The sequence below is a fragment of the Oncorhynchus nerka genome, unplaced genomic scaffold (assembly GCF_034236695.1).
Source record: "Oncorhynchus nerka isolate Pitt River unplaced genomic scaffold, Oner_Uvic_2.0 unplaced_scaffold_1264, whole genome shotgun sequence".
In the NCBI taxonomy this organism is placed as follows: domain Eukaryota; kingdom Metazoa; phylum Chordata; class Actinopteri; order Salmoniformes; family Salmonidae; genus Oncorhynchus; species Oncorhynchus nerka.
This window is the reverse complement of record NW_027040074.1, coordinates 117,501-132,530: the sequence shown is the minus strand read 5'-3', so window position 1 is coordinate 132,530 and position 15,030 is coordinate 117,501. Positions and strand designations below refer to the sequence as shown.

Below are 15,030 nucleotides of genomic sequence, written 5' to 3'. Positions count from 1 at the left end.
TAGAGACACATATTTTGCTCCGATTACAGAGACCCACAAAGAATTACCACAGTGTTCCATCACAGCAGCACGATTTGTGACCTGTTGCCACAACAAAAGGTCAACCAGTGAAGAACAACTAACTAAATAAACTAACTAAATAACTACTAACTAACTAAATACAACCCATATTTATGTGTATTTATTTTCCATTTTGTAATTTAACTATTTGCACATCATTACAACACTGTATATACTGTAGACATAATGACATATGAAATGTCTTTATTCTTTTGCAAACTTTGTGAGTGTAATATTTACTGTTCATTTTTTATTGTTTGTTTCACTTTTGTTATTATCTATTTCACTTGCGTTGGCAATGTTAACATATGTTTCCCATGTCAATAAAGTCCCTTGAAATGAATTGAGAGAGAGAGAGAGAGAGAGAGAGAGAGAGAGACAGAGAGAGAGAGAGAGAGAGAGAGAGAGAGAGAGAGAGAGAGAGAGAGAGAGAGAGAGAGAGAGAGAAGAGAAAGAGAAAGAGAGAGAGAAAGAGAAAGAGAGAGAAAGAGAAAGAGAAAGAGAAAGAGAAAGAGAGAGAGAGAGAAAGAGAGACAGAGAGACAGAGAGAGAGGAGAACGGTAGTGAGAAGAGAGGCTCATTCCTATTGAAAAAAGAGCTTCTTTAATTTCGACCAGGCAGCAGCGATGATGGAGGAGGGAGAAGATCGACTCACAGAGACTGGAGGTTCCTGAGGTTCTGAAGGGCTTCGCCTGGAACCCGTCGTAGCTGGTTGTTCTGAAGCATCCTGCATGGGAAGATAAAACGCAAGAGATCGTCAGGGCAGGGGGAAGAAAACTGATGGCGCACCTGAAAGGCTCTCTATGACTTAGACAACATCTATCAGAGAGAGGTGACACAGAACACAGACCCTTTAAAATCTATCAGAGAGAGGTGACACAGAACACAGACCCTTTAAAATCAATCAGAGAGAGGTGACACAGAACACAGACCCTTTAAAATCTATCAGAGAGAGGTGACACAGAACACAGACCCTTTAAAATCTATCAGAGAGAGGTGACACAGAACACAGACCCTTTAAAATATATCAGAGAGAGGTGACACAGAACACAGACCCTTTAACATCTATCAGAGAGAGGTGACACAGAACACAGACCCTTTAAAATCTATCAGAGAGAGGTGACACAGAACACAGACCCTTTAAAATCTATCAGAGAGAGGTGACACTGACACAGAACACAGACCCTTTAAAATCTATCAGGGAGAGGTGACACAGAACACAGACCCTTTAAAATCTATCAGAGAGAGGTGACACAGAACACAGACCCTTTAAAATCTATCAGAGAGAGGTGACACAGAACACAGACCCTTTAAAATCTATCAGAGAGAGGTGACACAGAACACAGACCCTTTAAAATCTATCAGAGAGAGGTGACACTGACACAGAACACAGACCCTTTAAAATATATCAGAGAGAGGTGACACAGAACACAGACCCTTTAACATCTATCAGAGAGAGGTGACACAGAACACAGACCCTTTAAAATCTATCAGAGAGAGGTGACACAGAACACAGACCCTTTAACATCTATCAGAGAGAGGTGACACAGAACACAGACCCTTTAAAATCTATCAGAGAGAGGTGACACAGAACAGTTGTAGGGTAGACAAGGGTAGACTGTGTATTTATATAGCCTATAGCTGTAGGGTAGACTGTGTATTTATATAGCCTGTAGCTGTAGGGTAGACTGTGTATTTATATAGCCTGTAGACTGTGTATTTATATAGTCTGTAGCTGTAGGGTAGACTGTGTATTTATATAGTCTGTAGCTGTAGGGTAGACTGTGTATTTATATAGTCTGTAGCTGTAGGGTAGACTGTGTATTTATATAGCCTGTAGCTGTAGGGTAGACTGTGTATTTATATAGTCTGTAGACTGTGTATTTATATAGCCTGTAGCTGTAGGGTAGACTGTGTATTTATATAGTCTGTAGCTGTAGGGTAGACTGTGTATTTATATAGCCTGTAGCTGTAGGGTAGACTGTGTATTTATATAGTCTGTAGCTGTAGGGTAGACTGTGTATTTATATAGCCTGTAGCTGTAGGGTAGACTGTGTATTTATATAGCCTGTAGCTGTAGGGTAGACTGTGTATTTATATAGCCTGTAGCTGTAGGGTAGACTGTGTATTTATATAGCCTGTAGCTGTAGGGTAGACTGTGTATTTATATAGTCTGTAGACTGTGTATTTATATAGTCTATAGCTGTAGGGTAGACTGTGTATTTATATAGTCTGTAGCTGTAGGGTAGACTGTGTATTTATATAGCCTAGACTGTGTATTTATAGCTGTAGGGTAGACTGTGTATTTATATAGTCTGTATTTATATAGCTGTAGGGTAGACTGTGTATTTATATAGCCTGTAGCTGTAGGGTAGACTGTGTATTTATATAGCCTGTAGCTGTAGGGTAGACTGTGTATTTATATAGCCTGTAGCTGTAGGGTAGACTGTGTATTTATATAGCCTGTAGCTGTAGGGTAGACTGTGTATTTATATAGTCTGTAGCTGTAGGGTAGACTGTGTATTTATATAGCCTGTAGACTGTGTATTTATATAGTCTGTAGCTGTAGGGTAGACTGTGTATTTATATAGCCTGTAGCTGTAGGGTAGACTGTGTATTTATATAGTCTGTAGCTGTAGGGTAGACTGTGTATTTATATAGTCTGTAGCTGTAGGGTAGACTGTGTATTTATATATAGGGTAGCTGTGTATTTATATAGCCTGTAGACTGTGTATTTATATAGCCTGTAGCTGTAGGGTAGACTGTGTATTTATATAGTCTGTAGACTGTAGGGTAGACTGTGTATTTATATAGTCTGTAGCTGTAGGGTAGACTGTGTATTTATATAGCTGTAGACTGTAGACTGTGTATTTATATAGCCTGTAGCTGTAGGGTAGACTGTGTATTTATATAGTCTGTAGCTGTAGGGTAGACTGTGTATTTATATAGCCTGTAGCTGTAGGGTAGACTGTGTATTTATATAGTCTGTAGCTGTAGGGTAGACTGTGTATTTATATAGTCTGTAGCTGTAGGGTAGACTGTGTATTTATATAGTCTGTAGCTGTAGGGTAGACTGTGTATTTATATAGCCTGTAGCTGTAGGGTAGACTGTGTAGTATTTATATAGCCTGTAGCTGTAGGGTAGACTGTGTATTTATATAGTCTGTGTATTTATATAGCTGTAGGGTAGACTGTGTATTTATATAGTCTGTAGACTGTGTATTTATATAGCCTGTAGCTGTAGGGTAGACTGTGTATTTATATAGTCTGTAGCTGTAGGGTAGACTGTGTATTTATATAGTCTGTAGCTGTAGGGTAGACTGTGTATTTATATAGTCTGTAGCTGTAGGGTAGACTGTGTATTTATATAGCCTGTAGCTGTAGGGTAGACTGTGTATTTATATAGCCTGTAGCTGTAGGGTAGACTGTGTATTTATATAGTCTGTAGACTGTGTATTTATATAGCCTGTAGACTGTGTATTTATATAGTCTGTAGCTGTAGGGTAGACTGTGTATTTATATAGTCTGTAGCTGTAGGGTAGACTGTGTATTTATATAGCCTGTAGCTGTAGGGTAGACTGTGTATTTATATAGCCTGTAGCTGTAGGGTAGACTGTGTATTTATATAGCCTGTAGACTGTGTATTTATATAGTCTATAGCTGTAGGGTAGACTGTGTATTTATATAGCCTGTAGCTGTAGGGTAGACTGTGTATTTATATAGCCTGTAGACTGTGTATTTATATAGTCTGTAGCTGTAGGGTAGACTGTGTATTTTATAGCCTAGTAGACTGTGTATTTATAGCTGTAGGGTAGACTGTGTATTTATATAGTCTAGGGTAGACTGTGTATTTATATAGCCTGTAGACTGTGTATTTATATAGTCTGTAGCTGTAGGGTAGACTGTGTATTTATATAGCCTGTAGCTGTAGGGTAGACTGTGTATTTATATAGCCTGTAGCTGTAGGGTAGACTGTGTATTTATATAGCCTGTAGCTGTAGGGTAGACTGTGTATTTATATAGCCTGTAGCTGTAGGGTAGACTGTGTATTTATATAGCCTGTAGACTGTGTATTTATATAGCCTGTAGCTGTAGGGTAGACTGTGTATTTATATAGCCTGTAGCTGTAGGGTAGACTGTGTATTTATATAGCCTGTAGCTGTAGGGTAGACTGTGTATTTATATAGCCTGTAGCTGTAGGGTAGACTGTGTATTTATATAGCCTGTAGACTGTAGGGTAGACTGTGTATTTATATAGTAGACTGTGTATTTATATAGCCTGTAGCTGTAGGGTAGACTGTGTATTTATATAGCCTGTAGCTGTAGGGTAGCTGTGTAGCCTGTAGACTGTGTATTTATATAGCCTGTAGCTGTAGGGTAGACTGTGTATTTATATAGCCTGTAGCTGTAGGGTAGACTGTGTATTTATATAGCCTGTAGCTGTAGGGTAGACTGTGTATTTATATAGCCTGTAGACTGTGTATTTATATAGCCTGTAGCTGTAGGGTAGACTGTGTATTTATATAGCCTGTAGCTGTAGGGTAGACTGTGTATTTATATAGTCTGTAGCTGTAGGGTAGACTGTGTATTTATATAGCCTGTAGCTGTAGGGTAGACTGTGTATTTATATAGCCTGTAGCTGTAGGGTAGACTGTGTATTTATATAGCCTGTAGCTGTAGGGTAGACTGTGTATTTATATAGCCTGTAGGGTAGACTAGCCTGTAGACTGTGTATTTATATAGCCTGTAGCTGTAGGGTAGACTGTGTATTTATATAGCCTGTAGCTGTAGGGTAGACTGTGTATTTATATAGTCTGTAGACTGTGTATTTATATAGTCTGTAGCTGTAGGGTAGACTGTGTATTTATATAGCCTGTAGCTGTAGGGTAGACTGTGTATTTATATAGCCTGTAGACTGTGTATTTATATAGCCTGTAGACTGTGTATTTATATAGCCTGTAGCTGTAGGGTAGACTGTGTATTTATATAGCCTGTAGCTGTAGGGTAGACTGTGTATTTATATAGCCTGTAGCTGTAGGGTAGACTGTGTATAGCCTGTAGCTGTGTAGACTGTGTATTTATATAGCCTGTAGCTGTAGGGTAGACTGTGTATTTATATAGCCTGTAGCTGTAGGGTAGACTGTGTATTTATATAGCCTGTAGCTGTAGGGTAGACTGTGTATTTATATAGTCTGTAGCTGTAGGGTAGACTGTGTATTTATATAGCCTGTAGCTGTAGGGTAGACTGTGTATTTATATAGCCTGTAGACTGTGTATTTATATAGCCTGTAGCTGTAGGGTAGACTGTGTATTTATATAGCCTGTAGACTGTGTATTTATATAGCCTGTAGCTGTAGGGTAGACTGTGTATTTATATAGTCTGTAGACTGTGTATTTATATAGCCTGTAGCTGTAGGGTAGACTGTGTATTTATATAGCCTGTAGCTGTAGGGTAGACTGTGTATTTATATAGCCTGTAGCTGTAGGGTAGACTGTGTATTTATATAGAGTATTTATATAGCCTGTAGCTGTAGGGTAGACTGTGTATTTATATAGCCTGTAGCTGTAGGGTAGACTGTGTATTTATATAGCCTGTAGCTGTAGGGTAGACTGTGTATTTATATAGCCTGTAGCTGTAGGGTAGACTGTGTATTTATATAGTAGACTGTAGCTGTAGGGTAGACTGTGGTAGACTGTGTATTTTATATAGCCTGTAGCTGTAGGGTAGACTGTGTATTTATATAGTATGTAGCTGTAGGGTAGACTGTGTATTTATATAGTCTGTAGCTGTAGGGTAGACTGTGTATTTATATAGTCTGTAGCTGTAGGGTAGACTGTGTATTTATATAGCCTGTAGACTGTGTATTTATATAGCCTGTAGCTGTAGGGTAGACTGTGTATTTATATAGCCTGTAGCTGTAGGGTAGACTGTGTATTTATATAGCCTGTAGCTGTAGGGTAGACTGTGTATTTATATAGCCTGTAGCTGTAGGGTAGACTGTGTATTTATATAGCCTGTAGCTGTAGGGTAGACTGTGTATTTATATAGTCTGTAGCTGTAGGGTAGACTGTGTATTTATATAGCCTGTAGCTGTAGGGTAGACTGTGTATTTATATAGCCTGTAGACTGTGTATTTATATAGTATGTAGCTGTAGGGTAGACTGTGTATTTATATAGCCTGTAGCTGTAGGGTAGACTGTGTATTTATATAGTCTGTAGACTGTGTATTTATATAGTCTGTAGCTGTAGGGTAGACTGTGTATTTATATAGCCTGTAGCTGTAGGGTAGACTGTGTATTTATATAGCTGTAGGGTAGACTGTATTTATATAGCCTGTAGGGTAGACTGTGTATTTATATAGTCTGTAGCTGTAGGGTAGACTGTGTATTTATATAGCCTGTAGCTGTAGGGTAGACTGTGTATTTATATAGCCTGTAGCTGTAGGGTAGACTGTGTATTTATATAGTCTGTAGACTGTGTATTTATATAGCCTGTAGCTGTAGGGTAGACTGTGTATTTATATAGTCTGTAGCTGTAGGGTAGACTGTGTATTTATATAGCCTGTAGACTGTGTATTTATATAGCCTGTAGACTGTGTATTTATATAGCCTGTAGCTGTAGGGTAGACTGTGTATTTATATAGCCTGTAGCTGTAGGGTAGACTGTGTATTTATATAGCCTGTAGCTGTAGGGTAGACTGTGTATTTATATAGCCTGTAGCTGTAGGGTAGACTGTGTATTTATATAGTCTGTAGCTGTAGGGTAGACTGTGTATTTATATAGCCTGTAGACTGTGTATTTATATAGCCTGTAGCTGTAGGGTAGACTGTGTATTTATATAGCCTGTAGCTGTAGGGTAGACTGTGTATTTATATAGTCTGTAGCTGTAGGGTAGACTGTGTATTTATATAGCCTGTAGACTGTGTATTTATATAGCCTGTAGCTGTAGGGTAGACTGTGTATTTATATAGCCTGTAGCTGTAGGGTAGACTGTGTATTTATATAGCCTGTAGCTGTAGGGTAGACTGTGTATTTATATAGCCTGTAGCTGTAGGGTAGACTGTGTATTTATATAGCCTGTAGACTGTATTTATATAGACTGTGTATTTATATAGCCTGTAGCTGTAGGGTAGACTGTGTATTTATATAGCCTGTAGCTGTAGGGTAGACTGTGTATTTATATAGCTGTAGGGTAGACTGTGTATTTATATAGCCTGTAGCTGTAGGGTAGACTGTGTATTTATATAGCCTGTAGCTGTAGGGTAGACTGTGTATTTATATAGCCTGTAGCTGTAGGGTAGACTGTGTATTTATATAGCCTGTAGCTGTAGGGTAGACTGTGTATTTATATAGTCTGTAGCTGTAGGGTAGACTGTGTATTTATATAGCCTGTAGCTGTAGGGTAGACTGTGTATTTATATAGTCTGTAGCTGTAGGGTAGACTGTGTATTTATATAGCCTGTAGACTGTAGCCTGTAGCTGTAGGGTAGACTGTGTATTTATATAGCCTGTAGCTGTAGGGTAGACTGTGTATTTATATAGCCTGTAGCTGTAGGGTAGACTGTGTATTTATATAGCCTGTAGCTGTAGGGTAGACTGTGTATTTATATAGCCTGTAGCTGTAGGGTAGACTGTGTATTTATATAGCCTGTAGCTGTAGGGTAGACTGTGTATTTATATAGCCTGTAGCTGTAGGGTAGACTGTGTATTTATATAGTCTGTAGACTGTGTATTTATATAGCCTGTAGCTGTAGGGTAGACTGTGTATTTATATAGCCTGTAGCTGTAGGGTAGACTGTGTATTTATATAGCCTGTAGCTGTATTTATATAGCCTGTAGCTGTAGGGTAGACTGTGTATTTATATAGCCTGTAGCTGTAGGGTAGACTGTGTATTTATATAGCCTGTAGCTGTAGGGTAGACTGTGTATTTATATAGCCTGTAGACTGTGTATTTATATAGCCTGTAGCTGTAGGGTAGACTGTGTATTTATATAGCCTGTAGACTGTGTATTTATATAGCCTGTAGCTGTAGGGTAGACTGTGTATTTATATAGCCTGTAGCTGTAGGGTAGACTGTGTATTTATATAGCCTGTAGACTGTGTATTTATATAGCCTGTAGCTGTAGGGTAGACTGTGTATTTATATAGCCTGTAGCTGTAGGGTAGACTGTGTATTTATATAGCCTGTAGCTGTAGGGTAGACTGTGTATTTATATAGTCTGTAGCTGTAGACTGTGTATTTATATAGGGTAGACTGTGTATTTATATAGCCTGTAGCTGTAGGGTAGACTGTGTATTTATATAGCCTGTAGCTGTAGGGTAGACTGTGTATTTATATAGTCTGTAGCTGTTACTGTGTATAGCCTGTAGCTGTAGGGTAGACTGTGTATTTATATAGTATGTAGCTGTAGGGTAGACTGTGTATTTATATAGCCTGTAGCTGTAGGGTAGACTGTGTATTTATATAGTCTGTAGACTGTGTATTTATATAGCCTGTAGACTGTGTATTTATATAGCCTGTAGACTGTGTATTTATATAGTCTGTAGACTGTGTATTTATATAGCCTGTAGCTGTAGGGTAGACTGTGTATTTATATAGCCTGTAGACTGTGTATTTATATAGCCTGTAGCTGTAGGGTAGACTGTGTATTTATATAGTCTGTAGCTGTAGGGTAGACTGTGTATTTATATAGTAGCTGTGTAGACTGTGTATTTATATAGCCTGTAGCTGTAGGGTAGACTGTATTTATTTATATAGTCTATAGCTGTATTTATATAGGGTAGACTGTGTATTTATATAGCCTGTAGCTGTAGGGTAGACTGTGTATTTATATAGCCTGTAGCTGTAGGGTAGACTGTGTATTTATATAGCCTGTAGCTGTAGGGTAGACTGTGTATTTATATAGCCTGTAGCTGTAGGGTAGACTGTGTATTTATATAGCCTGTAGCTGTCTGTAGACTGTGTATTTATATAGCCTGTAGCTGTAGGGTAGACTGTGTATTTATATAGCCTGTAGCTGTAGGGTAGACTGTGTATTTATATAGCCTGTAGCTGTAGGGTAGACTGTGTATTTATATAGTAGCTGTAGGGTAGACTGTAGCTGTAGGGTAGACTGTGTATTTATATAGTCTGTAGACTGTGTATTTATATAGCTGTAGGGTAGACTGTGTATTTATATAGCCTGTAGCTGTAGACTGTGGGTAGACTGTGTATTTATATAGTAGCTGTAGGGTAGACTGTATTTATATAGCTGTAGGGTAGACTGTGTATTTATATAGCCTGTAGCTGTAGGGTAGACTGTGTATTTATATAGCCTGTAGCTGTAGGGTAGACTGTGTATTTATATAGCCTGTAGCTGTAGGGTAGACTGTGTATTTTATATAGCTAGGGTAGACTGTGTATTTATATAGTAGCTGTAGACTGTGTATTTATATAGCCTGTAGCTGTAGGGTAGACTGTGTATTTATATAGCCTGTAGCTGTAGGGTAGACTGTGTATTTATATAGCCTGTAGCTGTAGGGTAGACTGTGTATTTATATAGTCTGTAGCTGTAGGGTAGACTGTGTATTTATATAGCTGTAGGGTAGACTGTATTTATATAGCCTGTAGGGTAGACTGTGTATTTATATAGCCTGTAGCTGTAGGGTAGACTGTGTATTTATATAGCCTGTAGCTGTAGGGTAGACTGTAGCCTGTAGCTGTAGACTGTGTATTTATATAGCCTGTAGCTGTAGGGTAGACTGTGTATTTATATAGCCTGTAGCTGTAGGGTAGACTGTGTATTTATATAGCCTGTAGACTGTGTAGGGTAGACTGTGTATTTATATAGTAGCCTGTAGCTGAGGGTAGACTGTGTATTTATATAGCCTGTAGCTGTAGTATTTATATAGCCTGTAGACTGTGTATTTATATAGCCTGTAGCTGTAGGGTAGACTGTGTATTTATATAGCCTGTAGCTGTAGGGTAGACTGTGTATTTATATAGTCTGTAGCTGTAGGGTAGACTGTGTATTTATATAGCCTGTAGCTGTAGGGTAGACTGTGTATTTATATAGCCTGTAGACTGTGTATTTATATAGTCTGTAGCTGTAGGGTAGACTGTGTATTTATATAGCCTGTAGACTGTGTATTTATATAGGGTAGACTGTGTATTTATATAGTCTGTAGCTGTAGACTGTGTATTTATATACTGTGTATTTATATAGTCTATAGCTGTAGGGTAGACTGTGTATTTATATAGCCTGTAGCTGTAGGGTAGACTGTGTATTTATATAGCCTGTAGCTGTAGTAGACTGTGTAGACTGTGTATTTATATAGTCTGTAGCTGTAGGGTAGACTGTGTATTTATATAGCCTGTAGACTGTGTATTTATATAGTCTGTAGCTGTAGGGTAGACTGTGTATTTATATAGCCTGTAGCTGTAGGGTAGACTGTGTATTTATATAGCCTGTAGCTGTAGGGTAGACTGTGTATTTATATAGTCTGTAGCTGTAGGGTAGACTGTGTATTTATATAGTATGTAGCTGTAGGGTAGACTGTGTATTTATATAGCCTGTAGACTGTGTATTTATATAGCCTGTAGACTGTGTATTTATATAGCCTGTAGACTGTGTATTTATATAGCCTGTAGCTGTAGGGTAGACTGTGTATTTATATAGTCTGTAGACTGTGTATTTATATAGTCTGTAGCTGTAGGGTAGACTGTGTATTTATATAGTCTGTAGACTGTGTATTTATATAGCCTGTAGACTGTGTATTTATATAGTCTGTAGCTGTAGGGTAGACTGTGTATTTATATAGTCTGTAGACTGTGTATTTATATAGTCTGTAGCTGTAGGGTAGACTGTGTATTTATATAGTCTGTAGACTGTGTATTTATATAGCCTGTAGACTGTGTATTTATATAGCCTGTAGACTGTGTATTTATATAGTCTGTAGCTGTAGGGACTGTGTATTTATATAGACTGTGTATTTATATAGTCTGTAGACTGTGTATTTATATAGTCTGTAGCTGTAGGGTAGACTGTGTATTTATATAGTCTGTAGACTGTGTATTTATATAGTCTGTAGCTGTAGGGTAGACTGTGTATTTATATAGTCTGTAGCTGTAGGGTAGACTGTGTATTTATATAGCCTGTAGCTGTAGGGTAGACTGTGTATTTATATAGTCTGTAGCTGTAGGGTAGACTGTGTATTTATATAGTCTGTAGACTGTGTATTTATATAGCCTGTAGCTGTAGGGTAGACTGTGTATTTATATAGCCTGTAGCTGTAGGGTAGACTGTGTATTTATATAGCCTGTAGCTGTAGGGTAGACTGTGTATTTATATAGTCTGTAGCTGTAGGGTAGACTGTGTATTTATATAGTCTGTAGCTGTAGGGTAGACTGTGTATTTATATAGTCTTTAGCTGTAGAGTAGACTGAGTATTTATATGAGTGGATAGTAATCTAAGTGTCAGAGTACTGAGGCAGAACTAACACAGCATAGGCCTACTGTAATGTGTGTCATCATTAAAATGAAATACAATAGACTACAATAGAATACAATATAATACAATAGACTACAATAGACTACAATATAATACAATAGACTACAATATAATACAATAGACTACAATAGAATTCAATATAATACAATAGACTACAATAGACTACAATAGACTACAATATAATTCAATAGACTACAATAGACTACAATAGACTACAATAGACTACAATAGACTACAATATAATACAATAGACTACAATATAATACAATAGACTACAATAGAATACAATATACTACAATATAATACAATATACTACAATATACTACAATAGAATACAATATAATACAATATACTACAATATAATACAATATACTATCCTAACGCACACAGATCATACAGAATACTCTGCTGTGGTGTAGTGTTAACGCAGCCAAATCTGGACCACATAAACCCACAGGGTTACGAATCCCACCTCGGCCCCTACTCTCTGTCCCCCTCAATATCTGTCAATTCAATTCAATTCATTTCATTTCAATTCAAGGGCTTTATTGGCATGAGAAACATGACAAATCAAGTGAAATAGATAATAAACAAAAAATAAATAAAATATAAAATATATATCTGTCTCTCTCTAGCTTCTGACTGTCACTGTCCATCCACAAATAAAATATAAAATATATATCTGTCTCTCTCTAGCTTCTGACTGTCACTGTCCATCCACAAATAAAATATAAAATATATATCTGTCTCTCTCTAGCTTCTGACTGTCACTGTCCATCCACAAATAAAATACTTATATAGGTATAAATTCTAACGCACAAATATCCTATCGCTGATCCCTTAGGAAACAACATCTCTGGACTGTGTTAGTACATAATCTAATCTCCTGTCTGTACATTAACAAACTGGGTGTTAAATCTTCACCCAGAGTTCCGTAGTCTGTCAAGCCACAGATGAGGAACACACAGACAGGATCACAGGCAGCAGAACATCGGATGTGGACATTGCCCAAACATGTTGGAATTCAGGCTTAGAGGCAGATGTGTGCTCAACTCTCTCTAGCTGTCTGTCTGTCTGTCTCTCTCTCTCTCTCTCGGTCTGTTTCTCTCTCTCTCGGTCTCTCTCTCTCTCTGTCTGTCTCCTAGTCTCTCTCCCAGTCTCTCTCCCAGTCTCTCTCCCAGTCTCTCTCCCAGTCTCTCTCGCTCTCCCCTGTTTGAGCGAGCTGCGAATGTAAACAAACAAATAACTTAATGAGCTCATCTGATTGGCTGTGAAAGTGTGTCACATTCCTCTATCTGACCACTAAGACCTCTTCTCCCCAGATGTCCAGTATAAAACTCTTCTTGACAACAGTCACAACAAGCCTTCCTCGGACAACGGTAGGGTAGCATGTGTACCCACAATGCCAAGGAGAAAGGCTAATGAAACAAATGGTTTCATAGAACCAAACATCTCTTCTATGAAGAGATAAACCAGACCAGCTGCTATAACTAATATTCATTTTAAGGGATAAAATATGTGAATATACATCAACTTTTATATTTAATAAATCTGTCCTGTTCTTCTTTTTAACTACACATCTTCTTTCTTCTTCTTCTTCTTCCGATTGATAAACTAAACTACACTACCAATAGTATGTGGACACTTGCTCGTCGAACATCTCATTCTAAGCTCATTCATATGGAGTTGGTCCCCCCTCTTTGCTGCTATAACAGCCTCCACTCTTCTGGGAAGAGTTTCCACTAGATGTTGGAACATTGCTGCTATAACAGCCTCCACTCTTCTGGGAAGACTTTCCACTAGATGTTGGAACATTGCTGCTATAACAGCCTCCACTCTTCTGGGAAGACTTTCCACTAGATGTTGGAACATTGCTGCTATAACAGCCTCCACTCTTCTGGGAAGACTTTCCACTAGATGTTGGAACATTACTGCTATAACAGCCTCCACTCTTCTGGGAAGACTTTCCACTAGATGTTGGAACATTGCTGCTATAACAGCCTCCACTCTTCTGGGAAGGCTTTCCACTAGATGTTGGAACATTGCTGCTATAACAGCCTCCACTCTTCTGGGAAGACTTTCCACTAGATGTTGGAACATTGCTGCTATAACAGCCTCCACTCTTCTGGGAAGAGTTTCCACTAGATGTTGGAACATTGCTGCTATAACAGCCTCCACTCTTCTGGGAAGAGTTTCCACTAGATGTTGGAACATTGCTGCTATAACAGCCTCCACTCTTCTGGGAAGGCTTTCCACTAGATGTTGGAACATTGCTGATGGGACTTGCTTCCATTCAGCCACAAGAGCATTAGTGAGGTCGGACACTGATGTTGGGCGGTTAGGCCTGACTCGCAGTCAGCGTTCCAATTCATCCCAAAGGTGTTCGATGGGGTTGAGGTCAGGGCTCTGTGCAGGCCAGTAAAGTTCTTCCACACCGATCGACAAACCATTTCTGTATGATCCTTGCTTTGTGCACGGGGGCAATGTCATACTGAAACAGGAAAGGGCCTCCCCCAAACTGTTGCCACAAAGTTGGAAGCACAGAATTGTCTAGAATGTCATTGTATGCTGTAGAGTGAAGATTTCCCTTCACTGGAAGTAACGGGCCTGAACCATGAAAAACAGCCCCAGCCCATTATTCCTCCCCCACCAAACTTTACAGTTGGCACTATGGGGCAGGTAGTGTTCTCCTGGCATCCACCAAACCCAGATTTGTCTGTCGGACTGCCAGATGGTGAACCGTGATTCATCCCTCCAGAAAACACGTTTCCACTGCTTCAGAGTCCAATAGTGAGCTTTACACCCCTCCAGACGACGCTTGACAATGCGCATGGTGATCTTAGGCTTGTGTCCGGCTGCTCTGCCATGGAAACCCATTTTATGAAGCTCCAGATGAACAGTTCTTGTGCTGACGTTGCTTCCAGAGGCAGTTTGGAACTCGGTAGTGAGTGTTGCAACCGAGGACAGACGATTTTTACGCGCTATGTGCTTCAGCACTCACAACTTCGCGGCTGAGCCGTTGTTGCTCCTAGACGTTTCCACTTCACAATAACAGCATTAACATTTGACCAAGTGCAGCACTAGCAGGTCAGAAATTTGACGAACTGACTTGTTGGAAAGGTGGCATCCTATGACGGTGCCACGTTGAAAGTCACAGAGCTCTTCAGTAAGGCCATTCTACTGCCAATGTTTGTCTATGGAGATTGCATGACTGTGTGCTCGATTTCATACACCAGTCAGCAATGGATGTGGGGTGAAATAGCCCAGAATCCACTAATTTGAAAGGGTGTCCACATACTTTTGTATATATAGTGTATGTGTTGCTTGACAAACATCCTTTATCTAAGTTACACAAAATGGGAAATCCTTTTGTAGTTCTTCTCTTGCTACAAAATCTCTTTGAAGTCTTCAAAAGGGAAGAAGGAGAGAAGGTTGTATAAACGGAGGAAAAGAACCCGGCCCAGAGAGACTCACGCCA

The 15,030-nt window shown here is 38.9% G+C and overlaps 1 protein-coding gene across 1 annotated transcript in view; it reads right to left on the bottom strand.

Annotated features, from left to right (window-relative positions):
• Nucleotides 1–711: 711 nt before the first annotated feature.
• LOC135569002 (leucine-rich repeat-containing G-protein coupled receptor 5A-like) overlaps nucleotides 712–15,030 on the bottom strand; it is a 125,694-nt gene continuing 111,375 nt past the window's right edge. The window contains exon 4 of the mRNA XM_065015804.1: nucleotides 712–787. Coding sequence (XP_064871876.1) covers nucleotides 712–787 — 76 coding nt within the window. The remainder of the gene's footprint in view (nucleotides 788–15,030) is intronic.